Source organism: Doryrhamphus excisus, chromosome 22 (genome assembly GCF_030265055.1).
Source record: "Doryrhamphus excisus isolate RoL2022-K1 chromosome 22, RoL_Dexc_1.0, whole genome shotgun sequence".
Taxonomy (NCBI): domain Eukaryota; kingdom Metazoa; phylum Chordata; class Actinopteri; order Syngnathiformes; family Syngnathidae; genus Doryrhamphus; species Doryrhamphus excisus.
The window spans coordinates 9,945,862-9,959,806 of record NC_080487.1 but is presented as its reverse complement, the minus strand read 5'-3'; the positions used below and the strand labels follow the sequence as shown (position 1 = coordinate 9,959,806).

The 13,945-nt window shown below is 36.3% G+C and overlaps 1 protein-coding gene across 2 annotated transcripts; it reads left to right on the top strand.

Moving 5' to 3' along the window:
• Positions 1-716: 716 nt before the first annotated feature.
• LOC131109542 (transforming growth factor beta-1-induced transcript 1 protein-like) lies at positions 717-13,923 on the top strand. 2 transcript variants are annotated; one of them, XM_058061677.1, is made up of 12 exons: positions 720-882; positions 3,464-3,514; positions 3,666-3,814; positions 4,787-4,842; positions 6,869-7,017; positions 7,099-7,162; positions 7,416-7,500; positions 8,705-8,896; positions 10,364-10,537; positions 10,610-10,691; positions 10,781-10,929; positions 13,190-13,923. In XM_058061677.1, the coding sequence occupies exons 1-12, from the start codon at positions 870-872 to the stop codon at positions 13,454-13,456; spliced, it is 1,431 nt and encodes a 476-aa protein (XP_057917660.1). In that variant the 5' UTR covers positions 720-869; the 3' UTR covers positions 13,457-13,923. The 2 variants fall into 2 exon arrangements, with proteins under 2 accessions (XP_057917661.1, XP_057917660.1); XM_058061678.1 differs by lacking the exon at positions 3,464-3,514 and having other exon boundaries at positions 717-882.
• Positions 13,924-13,945: the final 22 nt, after the last annotated feature.

Sequence of the window (13,945 nt, the reverse complement as noted above, 5' to 3'; positions counted from 1 at the left end):
ATATATAATTATATAATTAATCATTGACAAATTTGACATTTTTCACCTTTTCCAAGACCAATTAAAGAATTAAATGACATTATTATACATACAATAGTATTAAAATTATAATTAATATATATAATACTTATCTGTATATTATAAATATATAATAAATATAATTCATTATAATTATATAATAATTATATAATAAATATACAATAAACATATAACTATACTATAATTATAATAATTATATAATTAATAAATATATTATATATATTATATATTTTATACACATATATACATAATTATATAATATATTAATTATAAATATAATATAATTATATATATAAATTATATATAATTAATATATATAATTAATAAATATATATATATTATTTATATATATATATATATATATGTGTGTGTGTGTAAATAATTATATAATTAGTCATTGACAAATTTGACATTTTTCACCTTTTCCACACCAATTAAAGAATGAAATGACATTATTATACATACAATAGTGTAACCGTAACCCACTGTCGCGTGTTTTAGGTCATAAATGAGGTACTTCCTGTGAAGGGCCATTTAAAACCATATTATCTCACCAAGATGGGAACGTCGACAGTGACGTCATGTGTCCAGGGAATGCGGGCATGGAACTGCATTCTTCCCCCCCCTCCTTCCGGACTGTGAGAAGGCATTACACAGGAAGAAGGAAGAAAAAAAAACAGACTGGAATCCCTCCTTCTCCTTTTCCTCCTCCTCCTCCTCTTCCCGTGTGGGCGAATAACGGTGCTTGAGAAGTTATTGCAGCTAAACAATAGCAGCAGCACATATACATTCATACAGAGGACTAAACATCCAGACTGAGGTGTTCCACAATGGAGGATTTGGGTGAGTAGTCTCTGTCCTGTGTCCTAGTTCTAGTCCTGTGCTGCAGGAAATAAGCGCTCTGCTGACTGTGTGCTGTTTTTTTCCATGCAGTTGAAGAGTTAACAGTAGCTGCATAAGTCAATCTATCGATAGGTTATGATCACTTATTCCAGCTCTAAGGCTCAGATCCTTGTGGAGCTTTCAGTCATGGATCCATTCATATCAACAAGTTGAGGTGCAGATCTTGGAGCATAGTCAACAATAATATGAACGCAATTATTCTTCTTCGTTACTGTATGAGTGGGAAGAGCTTTGCTAGAAAGTTCCCTCAAACAACCCAAAGCCATGCTGCTATTTCTAGTGTGGGGGATTCATGTTTTTTTTTTTTGTACCACAAAGATGAAACTTGAGCACATCTGGATTAGATTGTCCACTCAGACTCCCTCGCAGTGGCCATGTTTGCTCCACTTTATTATGTTCTTTTCGTCCTAAGTTAAGTTGAGAAACCAGGAGGCCAACACAAACATTCAGACGGTCCCACTCTAAATATGGTCATAATTCTCATTGGGAGAAATTCACCTCCTTATATGAGCAGTCTAAGTGTAGAGGAGGAGGAGGAGGAAGAAGGGCATGTGTTGGAGATTGTGCACATGATTCCTCACCACGCGTACCACAACTGTGAATCATCACAGGCCACGGTGGGACTGAAGTCTTCATGTTTTGTGTATAGAAGCAAGAACTATGCTTCCTGCATTCATGAAGTAGCCTACTCAGGAGATACATTTTTGTAGTAGATCCTCAAAATCAACACAGCACTCCTGTCATATTGAGGATCTTTGACTGCACGGTGGACAAGCGGTTAGCACGCAGGCCTCACAGCTATGACACCCAAGTTCAATTCCACCCACGGTCATCTCTGTTCTCCAAATTGTCCATAGGTATGAATGTGAGTGTGAATGGTTGTTTGTCTATACGTGCCCTGTGATTGGCTGGCTGGCCACCAGTCCAGGGTGTACCCCGCCTCTTGCCCGAAGACAGCTGGGATAGGCTCCAGCACCCCTCCGCGACCCTCGTGAGGATAAGCGGTAGAAAATGAATGAATGAATGAATGAGCTGCAAAATGTTAATTATAAATAATATAAAATGTTACAAAATAATAAAATATAATAATAATATAATAATTAAAAATAATAAATAAATGTATTTTTATTTATAGTATTTTTTTCCATTTAAAAAAAAAATTATTTTGTGAAAGCAAACTCTTCTACCGCTGTAACTGCTAAATTGTCTATATGTACCCTGTGATTGGCTGGCCACCAGTCCAGGGTGTACCCCGCCTCTCGCCCGAAGACACCTGGGATAGGCTCCAGCACCCCCAACCCTTGTGAGAATAAGCGGTAGAAAATGAATGAGTGAATGAATTAATGTAACATTTACAGGGCTTCTTGGTTGCACGGTGAACGAGGGGTTAGCGTGAAGGCCCCACAGCTAGTAAACCCTAGTTCGATTCCACCCTCCGCCATCTCTGTGTGGAGTTTGCATGTTCTCCCCGTGCATGCGTGGGTTTTCTCCGGGTACTCCGGTTTCCTCCCACATTCCAAAAACATGCTAGGTTAATTAGCGACTCCAAATTGTCCATAGGTATGAATGTGAGTGTGAATGGTTGTTTGTCTATATGTGCCCTGTGATTGGCTGGCCACCAGTCCAGGGTGTACCCTGCCTCTTGCCAGAAGACAGCTGGGATAGGCTCCAGCACCCCCCGCGACCCTCGTGAGGAAAAGCGGTAGAAAATGAATGAATGAGGAGTACCCCAGGGATCAATACTGGGACCAAAACTGTTCAACCTTTATATTAATGACATGTGTAAAATGACATAACATTTAAAGCTAATGATATCATCACCGCTTAACACACAGTATTTCAGTATGTGGAATCAAACTATGGAACCGATTAAGTAAAGAACTATAATAATGCGCTAAGATGAGCGACTTCATGAAACAATACAAGCAAAATACATCAAAAGGACTCTCATGTCTATTGTACTTATTAATTTATTATACTTTATGACCCTTACTTACATGTTCTCCCTGTGTATGCGTGTACCCCGCCTCTCGCCCTGAAGACAGCTGGGATAGGCTCCAGCACCCTCCATGACACTTGTGAGGAAAAGCGGTAGAAAATGAATGAATGAATGAATCGAGCTGTTGACTCCTATAGAGCAGCTACACACAATAACCCACACAGAAAACTTTCTAGAGCTTCCAGAATCTGCACCTACTGGAGCTGTATTTCTTTGGATTTGGGTCAGTTGGGTACATCTCAGCTGCTTTTCCTCTTTATAAATCTGAGAATGACATTTTTATTGATGATTACGTTGTTTGAAATGATGTTTATAAAGAATTGAAAGCAGTCATGAATCACTAGCACACAGGATGATGTCATGCAGCTGCTAAGTTGAAATAAAAAAAAGGGGGTGGGAATTAGATATCAGCTGCCCAACACGCTTCCTCCTCTGCATCCCTTCCACGCTGGCATGTCTGGACTATTCAATAAGTGTTGTGAGCTCTTATAGCTGCTGTGTGTGTGTGTCGTTTCTCCTCAGGAGTCCCTGAGCCACTTAACTACCCTCTCAATCCTCGTATTGTTGTCTTTGGTACGTAGCTATGTGTGCACGTGCTTCTCGTTTTTTTTTTCTACTACATCTGTTTACAGCATGCTGCATGGATTTTTATTATTTATTATAATTATTATTATTATTCGTCCACTTAAGTATCCAAACTTATTCTCTCTCGTCACCACTTTAGACGCCCTCCTCGCAGATTTGGAGAAGACGGGATCTCCTCTTGCACAGTGTCCTGTCCTTCTTACATCCGAGCCGCCATTGCATGCTGATCCAGACTCGCAGAACCCCGCAGAGGCCCGGCCACCACCACCAGCCTACACCCCGCAGCAGGTATAAGGTCACCAACAATATTTAAGATTAAGATTAAGATTAAGATTAAGATTAAGATTAAGATTAAGATTATGGTTATGATTATGATTATGATTATGATTATGATTATGATTATGATTATGATTAACATTAAGATATTAAGATTAAGATTAAGATTAAGATTAAGATTAAGATTAAGATTAAGATTAAGATTAAGATTAGGATGATTAAGATTAAGATTAAGATTATGATTATGATTATGATTATGATATTAAGATTATGATTAAGATTAAGATATTAAGATTAAGATTAAGATTAAGATTAAGATTAAGATTAAGATTAAGATTAGAATTACGATTAGAGATTTGGATTAGGATTAAGATTAAGATTAGGATGATTAAGATTAGGATGATTAAGATTAAGATTAAGATTAAGATTAAGATTAAGATTAAGATTAAGATTAAGATTAAGATTAAGATTAAGATTAAGATATGCCTTTATTCATCCCTCAGTGGGGAAATTTGTATTGCACAACAAAATACAAAGTCAGTTAAGAGTCAGTTAAGTATACAGCCAAGTATACAAAATACACAATATAGAAAAATAAACAATATAAACAACCCAAGTATTAACAAAATCAACAGTTTTTCTACACAGAGTTATATACAATACAGTATGTAGATAATATGAAACGTAATGAGATATATCACCAGTCTATACACTGAGATCTTGCTAGTGAGTTAATATTAAGCATTATGGAAATACTTCACATAGAACTATATTGCATTTAGAGCCCTTAATATTGCACATGGAGGTTGATCAGATATTGCACAGTGAATGGGGTAACTAGAGTAACTATACTGAATATAAAGGCAAGTATTACACAATCTCAATTTCATCAATCTTATGACCTCTATTCCATTATTTGGGTCAATATACTATATTGGTTCCCATCAGTGTACATTTTTTAAATGATATTATGTTGTTTATCAGACTGTTTCTGCAGCAATGAAGTCCTCCCAAAACTCCAATCCGGACAAACTATACAGGTAATCTCCATGTTTGACTTATAGAGTTTTCTACATCTTGTTTTTAGATTAGATTCAACTTTATTGTTATTGCTCAGGGGTGGTTAATGCGCAGACCTCACAGCTAAAAGACCCGAGTTCAATCCCACGCTTATCCCGGTCCTGCACTGGTCAGTAGCCAATCACAGGGCACATATAGACAAACAACCATTCACACTCACATTCATACCTATGGACAATTTGGAGTCACCAATTAACCTAGCATGTTTTTGGAATGTGGGAGGAAACCGGAGTACCCGGAGAAAACCCACGCATGCACGGGGAGAACATAGAAACTCCACACAGAGATGGCGGAATTGAACTCGGGTCTCATAGCTGTGAGGCCTGCGCGCTAACCGCTCACCCGCCTCGCAGCCCGGAAATTAATTAATTAATTCATTTTCTACCGCTTATCCTCACAAGTGTCGTGGGGGTGCTGGAGCCTATCCTAGCTGTCTTCGGGCGAGAGGCGGGGTACACCCTGGACTGGTGGCCAGCCAGCCAATCACAGGGCACATATAGATTACATATATACACATATAGACCATTCACACTCACATTCATACCTATGGACAATTTGGAGTCGCTAATTAACCTAGCATGTTTTTGGAATGTGGGAGGAAACCGGAGTACCCGGAGAAAACCCACGCATGCACGGGGAGAACATGCAAACTCCACACAGAGATGGCCGAGGGTGGAATTGAACCCTGGTCTCCTTGCTGTGAGGTCTGCACGCTAACCACTTGTCCACCGTGCCGCCCGTGACAAATTATAATAACAGTAATATGTACAGTAGTGGGCGGCACGGTGGTCTAGGGGTTAGCGCGCAGACCTCACAGCTAGGAGACCAGGGTTCAATCCCACCCTCGGGCATCTCTGTGTGGAGTTTGCATGTTCTCCCCGTGCATGCGTGGGTTTTCTCCGGGTACTCCGGTTTCCTCCCACATTCCAAAAACATGCTAGGTTAATTGGCGACTCCAAATTGTCCATAGGTATGAATGTGAGTGTGAATGGTTGTTTGTCTATATGTGCCCTGTGATTGGCTGGCGACAAGTCTAGGGTGTACCCCGCCTTACGCCCGAAGACAGCTGGGATAGGCTCCAGCACCCCCGTGACCCTCGTGAGGAAAAAGCGGTAGAAAATGAATGAATGAATGAATGTACAGTAGTGCAATGAAGTAGTGCAATTAAGTGACTGGGGTGGGGTATTGGGGGGTCAGAGTTCAGCAGGGGGGTGTGAGTAGTGGAAGTGGGAGGGGGTTTATGGGGGTCAGAGTTCATCAAGGAGACAGCTTTTGGGAAAAAGCTGTTCCTGAACCTGATAGTTCTTGTTCTTAAGCTCCTATAGCGCCTCCCTGAGGGTCGGAGGGCAAACAGTGTGTGTGCTGGATGGTAGGAGTCCTTAGCAATTTGTGATGCCCTCCTGAGACAACGCTTCCTGTAGATGTCCTCGATGGCAGGAAGTGAGGCTCCAGCAGTGCGTTGGGGAGATTTCACTACTCTTTGCAATGCCTTCCGGTCCCGCGACAGAGCAGTTCCAATACCAGGCTTTGATGCAACTTTGTTTATTTGCAAAACGTCTTTATTTATTAATAATTAATAATAATAACTTTATCAGGGCGGCACGGTGGTCTAGGGGTTAGCGCGCAGACCTCACAGCTAGGAGACCAGGGTTCAATCCCACCTTCGGGCATCTCTGTGTGGAGTTTGCATGTTCTCCCCGTGCATGTGTGGGTTTTCTCCGGGTACTCCGGTTTCCTCCCACATTCCAAAAACATGCTAGGTTAATTGGCGACTCCAAATTGTCCATAGGTATGAATGTGAGTGTGAATGGTTGTTTGTCTATATGTGCCCTGTGATTGGCTGGCTGGCGACCAGTCTAGGGTGCACCCCGCCTCTCGCCCGAAGACAGCTGGGATAGGCTCCAGCACCCCCGCGACCCTCGTGAGGAAAAGCGGTAGAAAATGAATGAATGACTTTATCAATTTATATGTTTATCATTCTTGCAGCACAGTGTGTAAATCACGCTCTCCGCGCTCAGTTGATCCTCCTGCTGCTTCTCCTCCAGCCTTCTCCTCTTCCTCGTTGCTAGGGGGAGGTCTGAGTGAACTGGATCATCTTCTGCAGGAGTTGAATGCAACGCAGTTTAACATCACAGGTCAGTGTGTGTGTGTGTGTGTGTGTGTTGTGGAGATAAGCATCGTCTTCGGTTCTAATTACCACGATTTTGTGCTTTCAGATGAAATCTTGGCCCAGTTCCCCACTTCTAAGAAAGATGACAAGATAAAGGATAAAGACTCCAGGTAACAACACATGCATAATTAGAGCCCTCTAGACATGAACTAACACCCCTATAGTCACATTTACACTTGTATTAACCAATATAGCAGACATTAAGAGTAAGTAACTGTTGTTTAGAAAACCTGTTTAATGTCTGGTTTGAATCCGAGGTGATTCCAGTGACTGTTGGGGCGCTCAAGGTTTGGGCGGAGGCTTTCCGATTGGCAAGCAGCGCCCCCGATTGTAATTGTGTATTTTTGTACACTTGTGTTGCAGCTCCGCAAAACCGTCGGCAACGTCCGCCACGCTGGAGTTGGACAAACTGATGGCTTCGTTGTCCGATTTCCGGGTTCAGAGCACAGTAAGGTTTCCCAAAACAACACTATGTTGCATTGTCAGTCAATTGGGAATTGCAAGTTTTGAAATCCATGTGATATTAAGTAAATACAGGTCAAAATACATGTTATATAACAATTAAATTAAATTAAATTAAATTAAATTAAATTAAATTAAATTAAATTAAATTAAATTAAATTAAATTAAATTAAATTAAATTAAATTAAATTAAATTAAATTAAATTAAATTAAATTAAATTAAATTAAATTAAATTAAATTAAATTAAATTAAATTAAATTAAATTAAAAAGGCAGGAAGTGAATGAATGTATCCAGCTGTGGACTCCTATAGAGCAGTTACACACAATAACCCACACAGAAAACAGAAAACGAGAGCTTCCAGAATCTGCACCTATTCCAGCTGTATTTCTTTGGATTTGGGTCAGTTGGGTACATCTCAGCTGCTTTTTGTGCCGGATGGAAAGTCTGTCAGAATAGTAAACCATTCCTTCTTCAATCATGTTCCTTTTTATAAAGCTGAGAATGACATTTTTATTGTTGATTGCAATGATGTTTATAAATTACTATGATGCATGATATCATGCAGCTGCTAAGTTGAAGAAAAAAAAAGGATGGGAATTAGATATCAGATGCCCAACACGCTTAAATAAAATACAATTAAATTAAATTAAATTAAATTAAATTAAATTAAATTAAATTAAATTAAATTAAATTAAATTAAATTAAATTAAATTAAATTAAATTAAATTAAATTAAATTGACAGGAAGTGAACAAATGTAACAGTTAATGATTGTAAACAGGAAGTGAACAAAGGAAAGCAATAAAAAAATATAAAATATATAAATGCAAAATTAAAAATAAAAACAAAAAATTAACAAAAAAAACCTTAAACTATATTAGGAAAGCAGGAAGTGAACAAATGTAACAGTTACTGATTGTAAAAGTACCAGATGGAGGGGTAGGATTTAATAAGCTTTGCTTCTTCCTACTCCTTTTGGACATGTGGAACTGTGAACTGATTATGGGATGCATTCAATTGTAATCTGATGCATGTTCAAATGAAATAAAACCATTACCATTACCATTACCATTACCATTACCATTACCATTACCATTACCATTACCATTACCATTACCATTACCATTACCATTACCATTACGCTGTCTGTCTTTAAATGCAGTAAATTGTCCTACTGTCTCACTGCAGCCAGCTGTCAGTCCAGTCATCACAGCGACAACAGCAGCGACACCACAGCAGCCAGCCGTTCCTCCGCAGCCTTCGTCAGGCGGCTCATTGGACAGCATGCTAGGGCTCCTCCAATCAGATTTGACAAGACAGGGAGTTCAAACGTCCTCCAAGGGAAACTGTTCAGCCTGTCAGAAGCCAGTCGTGGGACAGGTGAGCATGCGCAGGACACAACATTAGGTACACCGCAAATATGAGGTCTATTTGTAAAAAATATACTGTATTTATTATGGCGGATATGGATACTGGCAGTGCCACTCAGTTTTTCATTTCCATGCTTTTTCATGTGTCATGAATTAATGTAGGTCAGTGGAAATGTAATTATTATTTTTTAATATATATATATATTTTTTTAATCCCATATTTATCTGAGGACATTGCGTGTGAATGCTTAAGCAGAATGAAAAGATGAAGAAAAAAATTGCACAAAAGGCGTGAGTGTACTGTATAGTGTTTTTAGGACATAATGAAAAAATGGAATTAACCAAAAAAAAGTAGACCAAGTGATTGCAAAGCATTATTGAGTAGCATAGTACTGCAAAGTGTCTGTATATTTTAATATTTACGAAAAGGTAAATAAATGCTACTATGCTAATATTAGCATGTTAGCATTGCTAGCATAATAACATTAGCAGGCTAACACTAAACATGTTAGCACAAAGTGTTTGTGTGAGTTCTACCTATGGCTAAAAATTTAAAAAAATATGCTAATGTTAACATACTGAGCTGCACGGCGGTCTATTGGTTAGCGTGCAGACTTCACAGCCAGGAGAACAGGGTTCAATTCCACCCTCGGCCATCTCTGTGTGGAGTTTGCATGTTCTCCCCGTGCATGCGTGGGTTTTCTCCGGGTACTCCGGTTTCCTCCCACATTCCAAAAACATGCTAGGTTAATTGGCGACTCCAAATTGTCCATAGGTATGAATGTGAGTGTGAATGGTTGTTTGTCTATATGTGCCCTGTGATTGGCTGGCCACCAGTCCAGGGTGTACCCCGCCTCTTGTCCCGAAGACAGCTGGGATAGGCTCCAGCACCCCCGCGACCCTCATGAGGATAAGCGGTAGAAAATGAATGAATGAATGAGCTGCAAAATGTTAATTATAAATAATATAAAATGTTACAAAATAATAAAATATAATAATAATATAATAATATAAAATTATTTAAAAATGATAAATAAATGTATTTTTATTTATAACATTTTTTTCCATTTTTTTATTTTGTGAAAGCAAACTCTTCTACCGCTGTAACTGCTAAATTATCTATATGTGTCCTGTGATTGGCTGGCTGGCCACCAGTCCAGGGTGTACCCCGCCTCTCGCCCGAAGACAGCTGGGATAGGCTCCAGCACCCTCCGCGACCCTCGTGAGGATAAGCAGTAGAAAATGAATGAATGAATAATAATAATATAATAATAATAATGAATTAATTAACATGCTAACATTAGCATGCAACACCTAGCATGGTAGCGCGTATGTTAATATTCATAAAATCGGCACACAATGCTACTATGCTAATATTAGCATGCTAACATACTTACTGCTAGCATGCTAACACATAGCATGATAGTGAAATGTGTGAGTGAAAGTCGGTTGTATGACAATTATTTTCTTCATCCAGGTGGTGACAGCCCTGGGAAAGGTGTGGCATCCCGAGCACTTTGTCTGCACGGAATGTGAGACAGAGCTGGGCAGTCGCAACTTCTTCGAGAAGGACGGGCGGCCGTACTGCGAGTCGGACTATTTCACACTCTTCTCCCCTCACTGTGCGCATTGCAACAAGCCCATACTCAGTGTAAGAGGCCTCTAGGGGAGTTTTCCCATGCACAAGCAGCTTATGTTAATATTATTTCCCCTTCTTCATCAGAAAATGGTGACGGCTCTGGACAAGAACTGGCACCCTGAGTGTTTCTGCTGCGTCAAATGCAGCCGCAGCTTTGGCGAGGAAGGTATAAAAAAAAAACAACAACAACGTACATCTTATTCTATCACAATGACATATATAAACAATAACCTTATTTCTAATCTATTTTGTCAGGGTTTCATGACCGTGAGGGGCAGCAGTATTGCCAGCAGTGCTTTCTGATGCTGTTTGCCTCCCGGTGTCAAGGATGCAGCCAGCCCATCCTCGAAAACTATATCTCAGCTCTCAACTCTCTCTGGCATCCACAGTGCTTTGTATGCAGGGTGAGTGTTTCTTCCGGACATGCAGACCGTGTACAGAATTTAAAATAAAAAAAACATTATTATTATTATTGTTATAACAAAAAGTAAAATTATTATTGTTATAACAACAATAATAATAATAATAATAATAATAATATAATAATAATAACAATAATAATAATATTATCATAAATATATAATATTATTAGTCATTTTAAGTATATTATAAATATATGATAACATTATTAGTGGGCAATATAATAATAATAACAACAACAACAACAATAATAAAAATATTAATAATGATAATAAATGATATATTTATTATCATAAATATATAATAATACATATTATTATTATATTATATATTAATATAAATTAAAACCCCTAACCCTAACCCCCTAACCCCAACCCCTAATTTTAATTTTAATTTTAATTTTAATTTTAATTTTAATTTTAATTTTAATTTTAATTTTAATTTTAATTTTAATTTTAATTTTAATTTTAATTTTAATTTTAATTTTAATTTTAATTTTAATTTTAATTTTAATTTTAATTTTAATTTTAATTTTAATTTTAATTATTTTTATTTTTAAACGTATTATTATTTTTAAAAATATTTTTGTTTGTAAAAATATTTTTATTTTTGAAAATATTTTTTTTTGTTTTTTTAACCCTAACCCTAGCCCTAACCCTAACCCTAACCCTAACCCTAACCCTAACCCTAACCCTAACCCTAACCCTAACCCTAACCCTAACCCTAACCCTAACCCTAACCCTAACCCTAACAAACCCTAACTCTAACAAACCCTAACCCTCGCCCTAGCCCTAACCCTAACCCTAGCCCTAACCCTAACAAACCCTAACAAACCCTAAACCTAACCCTAACCCTAGCCCTAACCCGAACAAACCCTAACCCTAACAAACCCTAACCCTAACAAACCTAAACCCTAACCCTAACAAACCCTAACCCTAACAAACCCTAACCCTAGCCCTAACCCTTTTTATTTTTATTTTTATTTTTATTTTTATTTTTATTTTTATTTTTATTTTTATTTTTATTTTTATTTTTATTTTTATTTTTATTTTTATTTTTATTTTTATTTTTATTTTTATTTTTATTTTTATTTTTATTTTTATTTTTATTTTTATTTTTATTTTTATTTTTATTTTTATTTTTATTTTTATTTTTATTTTTATTTTTATTTTTATTTTTATTTTTATTTTTATTTTTATTTTTATTTTTATTTTTATTTTTATTTTTATTTTTATTTATTTATTTATTTATTTATTTATTTATTTATTTGGGTTATGGTTAAGCTAACCCTAATAATAATATTATCATAAATATATAATAATATTATTAGTCATTTTAAGTATATTATAAATATATAATAACATTAGCGGGCAATATAATAATAACAACAACAATAATAAAAATATTAATCATAATAATAAATGATATATTTATTATCATAAATATATAATAATAAATATTATTATTACATATATTATATATTAGTATAAATTAAAACCCCTAACCCTAACCCTAACCCCCTAACCCCAACCCCTAATTTTAATTTTAATTTTAATTTTAATTTTAATTTTAATTTTAATTTTAATTTTAATTTTAATTTTAATTTTAATTTTAATTTTAATTTTAATTTTAATTTTAATTTTAATTTTAATTTTAATTTTAATTTTAATTTTAATTTTAATTTTAATTTTTAAAAATATTGTTATTTTTAAACGTATTTTTATTTTTTTATTTTTGAAAATTTTTTTTTTGTTTTTTTTAACCCTAACCCTAACCCTAGCCCTAAAAAAAGAAAAATTATTCAGTATTATTATATTCACATCATTATGCTTGTAATAATTACTATTGGTATAATGTCACTCTATTGAGACTTCCATTTAAAGATTAGGGTCCATATTTTAATTAAGAAATTAACAAAAACATTATTTGATCATTTAAAAAAATGAAATAATTTAAATAAATGCTTAAATGTGTGAACAATGCAGTATACACGATGCAATATATTATTATAATTAGGGCTGTCCGATAATTATCAGTACCCATAATAATCGTCTCGATATCAGCATAAAGATGTGATTTTTTTCCAGATCATGAAAGGGTTCCTTTTTAGCTCTTGGGTTAAGTTTATTAAACCCGAGTTAAGTAATTAAGGCAATTAGACACCCAATGTACTATAATGTCCCGGATGAGTGCAGTCTTGGCTATACTTCCTGTTTTTAAACATCTTTCTCCTCTCACCTCCAGGAATGCTACAGTCCCTTCGTCAACGGCAGCTTCTTTGAACACGAGGGCAAACCGCTGTGTGAGGCCCATTACCATCAGTCGCGAGGCAGCGTGTGTCAGGCCTGCCAGCAACCCATCCTGGGCCGCTGTGTCACCGCCATGGGCGCCAAGTTCCACCCTCACCACCTGGTGTGCCACTTCTGCCTGAAACCTCTGAGCAAAGGCTGCTTCAAGGAGCAGGAGAACAAGCCCTACTGCCACCCGTGCTTCATCAAACTCTTCGGTTAAGGATGTGATCCTCCACCGAGTGAAAAAGCTTTTTTTTACATTTTTATACTGCGGCAGTGAGGGTGGAGCTGGTCTTTTTATACTGAAGGAGATTAAACTGCTCCTAATCATTTATTTTTTTGCAAATAAAGCTCTAAAGACTGTATTCAGTGAACTACAACTGATTTAGACTTATGATGCTTATGAGACTAATGATGCCAAATGTACTGATTCAAATTGATTTTATTGCCAAAGATAGAAAAAAATTATAAATTAAGGACAAAATATGTATATTTGCAAATGAATATTATGATGGTCCAAGAGACAAGACTTATTTTTCCTTGCAGAAAAATAAGCATCACTGCAGCTGCCTTCACTTTGTATGTCATCCATTAGCATATATATGTTCAGTCGGACTAATTAATATCATTCCTTCACAAATGCTGGATGCACTTTGCCCAAATTATAAATAAATTTTTTTTATGCTGTATCTTTTGTGTTTTTATTTTA